Below are 7,422 nucleotides of genomic sequence, written 5' to 3'. Positions count from 1 at the left end.
ACATAATACCTCCGGCACCACTTCGCGATTGTAGTGGTGCAAAAAAATCGCGCTGAAGCCTTTTGTTGTTGTCGTTTTGTTTTGCTCGTCAGCCGATGAAAAATTGCTCGGGGAACTTTTGTTGTTGTTGATGTTGCTTGTCAGCTGATTAAACCCGGAAGTAGCTCCAGAAATACATTTTGCGTTCCCAGTGTATTTTATAAATAAAACCTGAACTAAAAGGTCCTCTTTTTTCTCATTCTAAAACCCTCCAATAAAAATCCTAGTTACGGGCCTGCAACTGTCCGTTGGTTCATACATACATGCAATGTACATTATCATTGTACTTCTTCGTGGCAGTACACTTCATCCAATCGCGCGTTCTCGTGAAATGCACCGGCAGAAGGAATTATCTTCATTAAGTAAACATGTTTGGGACAAAATGCCGGACTTTGTCAAGCTAACTTTGTATGCGATCGAGAGAGAGGGGCGATGATTACGCAAAGGGTCACATGGACAGCGCACGATTACGACAGCACGACAGACTAACACACGACTGCACGTGAACTTTCTTTGTTTAACATCCTTTATTGTAACAATTGTACAGAACAGCCATGATGCCAATGTTAATATGGCAACAGAGCGAATGATAATAATGCAAATCCATATTAGACACTGGCTATCATACGCATGTCAGTGACAGTGATACAAACTGTATAGAACACTCGAATTGGTATGCTCACGTCCAATAACGATGTGTTAACCCTCGATTAAGCTGCTTTTAAAGAGGAAAAATATGGCAATTTTGCCGCTGGTGGCGCTGTGAATGGTTAGAGGAGAAATTTCACAGGATGGACTCCACTTTGAATACAACTGTTATTACCAAGTCTATTTAATTTCTATGCTGGACCTCAGACAAAGTAATTAATGTAAATTGCAACCGGGTTCATTTGTTCTTACATGCACATACAATGTAGTAATAAAATCTTCAGATAGCCACCCTCTTATGCCATTGGTTATGAAAAAGAGTTACAACTTTTAATCCAAACCCCCTTCAAACAGCATTGAGGAAATGAGCCATTCTCATTTTCATTAAAGTGCATGAGACATTTTTTCAAGCCCAGGTTAATTCATTCAACTCAGCAGGGAAGAAGTACATCATGTTGCACAAAACATATACATGTGCATGTATAAAACTGTGACAAAACCTCTGAAAAAAAAAGAAAGCAACAAATGAAAAACAATCACTGTTAAAATGGAAAAGATATCAGTCACGATGCATAGCATAACAACACATATTGCAATTTGCTATAAAAGTTACACATGGTCTCTGCAGGATTCACTGTTCTTTCCCTCTATGCTAGTCATATCTCTGCCAGATCCTAGATGGGAGTCCGTCTAAATTCAATACACAACCAACCATCCAAAACAAAATCTTACCTTTGCTCAAATAATGTGCTCTCCAATTCACTTTCGAATCAACCAAACAAGTACTACAGAAGCAGACTTATAATGCACAAATGCCTGCATCAAAAAAGCAGACTTCTAAAATGTAAACGTAGCACCTAATCATCTCCAAATTAACTTAACCTTGAACCTACAGTAGGCTTTGATGTGCACCAACCCATAGCACATAGTGTGACGCAATCCAGTGGAATGGCACAAGACAAGTCAGCATTTGATTTGTACACATATCATCAAATACATTGTACAGTACACTCCGGTTTATGGAAATCAAGGCGAGTTTTGCTATCTTTACGGTACGAATGCATTTCTCCCTCAGCAAAAATGCTCCTAGAGACTAATTCATTACTAGAAATGATATCTGATACAAACAAAACTTTATGGATTCAAATAAACTTCAAGGGCTTTGTATCATACAGAGAACTCTTATTAATAAAATAAACCAAATGTAAAAGTGACATCAGCCATGTGTACATGATAACATTTCAGTGCTAAAACTTGCGGGCAAAATGGAAAGCATAGGGGCGTGAATACAAAGACTAGAAAAACAATAAATTATTAACCGATACCTGTGGGTGCAAACCAAACTGAAGACCAACTATATTAAAGACTGTGTCACACCTTTCCAGGCAAGCTACACGGGCTTGTTGCAAGGAGGAATTTTCCAGCACGCAGGAGAATTTCCCGGGCGGACAAGAATGTTTGCGAGTTTCGCACTTGTTTCTTACCTACTAGACGCGTGCTACTTATCTTCTACTTGCGTGAATTCCGTGTAACCTGCCTGAGAGCTTGAAATCGATCCGTTTTCTGTCACGAGCGACTTACAGGTACTGAGTAGTACCTGCCTTAGAGTTGCCTGAGAGGTGCTGCCGGTACGGGTCTCCTACTGGTGTTCTGCGTGTACCTCTGCGAGTGGACCCGGCGACTCACTCGGAACAAGTTTTGAGCATGCTCAAGGCCTTGCCATACCGTATCTGAGGAAGTTTTGCGCCTTGACTTGCAGGGAAACAAATTTGCTACCCGGAGCTCTCCGCAGTTGGTCCACACCCGACAGCACCTTGCGCGTATCTCGCCTCTAGTTGCCCGGAGGTGCGCACGCAAGTCCCATTTAACCGCAGCAAAGTTTTGAGCATGACCAAAACTTTTTCCAGGTGAGTCGCGGGGATGCCAGGAGAGGTCGACGCAGAACGCCAGTAGGAGGCCCTTAGCAGCAGCACCTAGCAAGCAACTTCCACGCAGGTATTTCGCAGTCCCCGTATGCAGCCAAGTTGATGACATTCTGTGGGACTTCTGCCATTCCTTCAGAGGAATTCCTTCACTGAGTTGTCAGCACCCACGCGACTGGTACACAGGTCACACAGTATACCCGTAAGTAGAATGTAAGTAGAACGCGTCCAGCAAGTAAGACACATGCTCTGACTCGCCCAAATCCTTGTCTGCCCTCAGAAATTGTCCGGTATGCTGGAATATCCCCAAACACAACAAGCCCGCGTAGCATAAATATGCCTGGAAAGGTGTGAAAGGGCCTCAACATGGTTGCGGGTAAAAAAAGGTTTTGCATGCGCACCTCCGGGTGACTACGGGCGAGATACGTGCTAGGTGCTGTCATGTGCGGGTCATCTGCGGGGACCTCCGGGTATTAAAATTGTTTTTCACAAGTCACAGGCAAGGCTTGCCCGGAAAGGTGTGACACGGCCTTTATATCAAGATGTTTCCGTTTTAATGATGCTTGGGATAAATGAAAGCAAGAGTGCATTAGGAAGGCATAGCCACAGCTGAGCACATCTCAAGTAAAGCTACGGGTGCAGTATGTCTATCTGGTCAGCTGATGAAACATTGCTGCTCTAAGTAAAATGTATTTGATATTCAGCTCTTTACTGATCAGTGAACTAAAACAACAGCAGGTAACAACAGTCTAAAATTCACAAACTCTACTGTAGAGATAACCCAAAACTGAGTTGGATACTCATATGCAGGCATTTATGAGTTTGATACACAAAACTTTATGTAGGGAGAGAGAAAAAAAAACAAGACATATGTTAGAATGTGAATATAATAACATAAATAAAGCATTTGTCCTTCTACATGGATGCAGTTTAATAAGATTTCAACTCTGATGACAAATGAATCTTCAACTTCAGTTCCATTTAAATGTACAAATTGTGAAAGAGAAAGGAGGGGGTGGGAGAGGAGAGATTTCTTCAGTACGTGTCAGTGTGGGAATATGATTGACAGAAAGTGTAGCTTTTGTCCATCCAACTGGTTACAATAAAATATTCTAAATGGAACCAAAACCATACAATTATTGCTAATCATATACACATATATGCATTGTTTATGAATACCACTCCTCGTTGTTTCTTCATCTTCAGTGAGTCCCTCCCGAGGCCTTATCATACAAGACATTATAGGCGATGTAGTGTGAAGTGCAGTGAAACAACTACATAGTTTGGAAGAGCAGTACACAAATGTAATTATTGTATTGTATTGCACTGACATGCAATGAAATAGACAATTTTTCATTCATGCAATTGAACATGAGATAATTTATGATGCATGAAACATGACCTGTAAGTGAAGCAGCCGGTATAAACGGTGACACATTTGTTCCCACAACAATAGCTCCGGTCTCATTTTCTCCACGGTCTCAGGGTTAGGGTTTTGACATGGTTTTAGGTTTAGCTTGATGTGAGGGTTAAGATTAGAGTCAGGGTTATATTTGTAGGTAGCATTTACATTTAGCTCAGCGTGCAGCCATTTCATGAAAGCAATTGTTGCTGGAGCAAATGTCATGGAACCGGCAGAAACACATGCCTACAATAGATGATGGCACTGTAGGGCTTTCAATATTTCCACATCAAAATCAAGAAGGTGCAACAGAACAATGCAGGAGATACAGTCTTGTGTGTTTCATGCATCTCACTATTAATGTATGATGATTCCCTAATCAGGGAGACTTTTACATTCCCCTTCAATTATATTAGGATGTGACAAGATATTTACATACAGTTTCAGACAGCCTCCTACATGTACAAGATCAGGGGTATTTCACAACTCTAGACATAATAATCGCCTTGCACAAAAGAACTGAATACCCCCTTTTTCTTTTTCTATACAGACCCACCAAACCAAAATATTGTGTCATAAATATTCTCCATAATATGAAATAATGCTATGAGTAATTACAGCGGGTAGTAAAATTGTATTCCCAGTCCCTCTTAACATAAGCATACAGTATCGACACACACATATCTGACTGCACCACGTATGACTGCAAATAAAACCTTGTAAGTTTTTTTTTTTGTAAGTGTTTTTCCTCTTTGAATACACAGTATTGTGACAAAATAGCACATCATACAGCCATGCACAGACAGACACATTGCATGCCACCCAACACAAGAATTACGATTGCAAACTTCACCCAAAAGTAACTCATTCTTGGCAGAATACAAGTACAATGTATTTGCGGCAAACCCACTCCCAACAGTCCAAGCAAGCATGTATGTACAATTGTAAGGCTTTTGCTCAGAAATCAAATTGACATCTTCAAACAATGAAATCAATGATGGAGAATGTAAAAAAGAAAAAAAAAATAGCAAAAATTTCAGAACAAAACAAAATGTTATGTCTCCAATAACTTAATTGATGTCACATTCTAATAGACTGTTTCGGTAATGTATTCAATATATTCTATGCATGTTTGGTTCACAAAAGTTGCACTTGACAGCCACAAAGCTTGCCAGAGGCTTGCCCTACCTAGCAACAACTAAGTAAATTCCTACCATAAGGAACTTTTAGTGAGGAAAAAGTGCATGAAATGCTTCGTTACTAGGCTGTAGAAAAAGAGACATCCATGAACTGTTGTACATTACAGGAACAATCTATTCTTTGTTTTACCTCTTGTGCACTGTCTTGTGCAACAATGCCTTTGGTTTATTCTCACAGTTTCTTGCATTGCCTGTGCACATAACGTCAACCAACCAAAACAATAATCACTCTGTCTGCTGTATATCATCACAGCATTAATGCCTCATGTTTCTTCACATCATACCATGCAATGACTTTTAACGAGTCTGATACATAAAGTAAAGTTGGACACATGATCACATCTAAAACTCATCTTTAAAATAGGGTAATCTCACATTCATGTGCACACTAGAAAGCATTACTCTTCCTCCTGTTAAAACTGTACTGAGTTGATTATACATCAAACATTGCAATCTCATGCTTTTCATTCTCTACTTCAAACTTTGTATTACAGCTACTTTGAGTCACAACTGCTGACTTTTCAAGTCTTCTTGTGATTCAGATATGGGTGTCCCACTTACTCGGATAAAGCATTTCTTCAGGGTTTACTTTCTGACTACAGTAAGCACATAGAGATAAGTGTACTAATTTCATTCACATTGTCTATGGAAAATTCACAGCGGTTGGACAAGAGTACTGTCACTGACAAACTCTCCAGGTTTGTTCTAGTACTTTTGCATTGACATGTTGTCTTCAATTCTAAACATTCCATAAGGAAAATTAGCTTTCATTTTTTTTGAACTTAAAGGTTTGAAACAAATCTGTTATCTTAATTTTCTTCAGTTGCAAGGCATGAAAGAACACTTTAATATGAAGACATGAACTCGACAAAGTCCTGCATTAAAATAGTATAAAAGCTATCAAAGCATGTATTATTGCAATGTTTATATTTCTAGTAGGTTGCATTTAATCTTCTCTCCAGATATTCCAAGCTGTTGACGGGTGGATACTTGCTGCTTCCATCAATGCAAGAAATTGTCTCATCATCGTCTGGGTGACCGAAGAACACTATGGACTGTCTTGGTACAGGTGCCCTAGGCATGATGACGCGGTGCACCTGGCGTGTCGAGAAAGAATTCAAAAGACACTCTAGGTCACATGATTTTATAAGCTTTGACGTAAAGTGTATGTCCACCTTGTGACCATGCAGAAACAAGCATGCGAATACAGTCCAACCTCAATTATCCGGCTATCTTTTATCCCTACTTCTCCATAATTCGAGCGTGTTCACACAGTGGACACGGGGGAAAAAAAAAAAACAGAAGTAATTTCGAACTTGATTTGAACTGCTAAACAATTCACTCAATTTGCCCATAATATCAAGGTAGAAACATGTTATGAATTTCACTTAAAAAAGTTTCAATTTCCATTAAAAAAACAGACTATAATTGCTAAGTAGTAAAAAGTAGGGTAGAATAGATTCCACCACTGTTGCGGTGTAAAGCTACCTACTTTATAGCTATCACTGGGTTGGCAGCTACATGTACATAATATAAACATTGTTTCTCGTATACTGTAAACGTGGATATTTTTGCGCAACTAATTTTTTGCGCTTGGCCGTGTCAGAAGACTTTCATGTTTTTTTAATTCCGCGGAATCAAGACATCAAGTACTGGAACATATGGCATGCAAAAATATTCGCGTGCTTTTATTTTCGCGCTAGCTTCTCATTGCGCGAAATGCGCGAAAATTTCAACACCTTGAAAATTTCCACTTTTACAGTATCTAGCCAAATCCCTTATCTGAATGAGTGCCCCTTCAGACATGCTGGATAAAAGAGGGTGGACTGTATTGATCATCAAAGCTACATCGTTATTTTGTCAATGGATATATTATTTCTTAAATAATGACCAAAACGATATATAAATGGGAGACCTTTTGGTACCATTGCTGAATGCACTGTTTTCACACACAAAAAGTCAACTTGCTCATTGTGCAAAAAAAAATTTCTAAACTTTCAGTTTATCAGCAAAGACGTATCCACTAAGCACACTATGGCACTATTGTACACGATGAATTTAGAGAGAAATGCTTAGGCACGTTAAAAGCTCATCCATCAAACAAATGTGGCAATGCAATATTATTAACCCGTTGAGGACGAGTCCCGAGTATACTCGGGCAGGTGTCTATGGGGAATGCGTGTTGTAGCAAAATCAAACCGTCCTCAACGGG

The 7,422-nt window shown here is 39.6% G+C and overlaps 1 protein-coding gene across 2 annotated transcripts in view; it reads right to left on the bottom strand.

Moving 5' to 3' along the window:
* Window positions 1–547: 547 nt before the first annotated feature.
* LOC139714895 (uncharacterized) overlaps window positions 548–7,422 on the bottom strand; it is a 31,602-nt gene continuing 24,727 nt past the window's right edge. For both annotated transcript variants that reach the window (XM_071626540.1, XM_071626541.1), the window contains exon 7: window positions 548–6,307. In XM_071626540.1, the coding sequence (XP_071482641.1) occupies window positions 6,143–6,307 (165 nt within the window). In that variant the 3' untranslated portion in view covers window positions 548–6,142. The remainder of the gene's footprint in view (window positions 6,308–7,422) is intronic.

This window comes from Diadema antillarum, unplaced genomic scaffold, assembly GCF_040938485.1.
Source record: "Diadema antillarum isolate AM-2024a unplaced genomic scaffold, OU_Dant_1.0 seq00002506_RagTag, whole genome shotgun sequence".
NCBI lineage: Eukaryota > Metazoa > Echinodermata > Echinoidea > Diadematoida > Diadematidae > Diadema > Diadema antillarum.
Note: the sequence above shows the minus strand (reverse complement) of the source record. Positions and strands in the feature narration are given on the sequence as shown.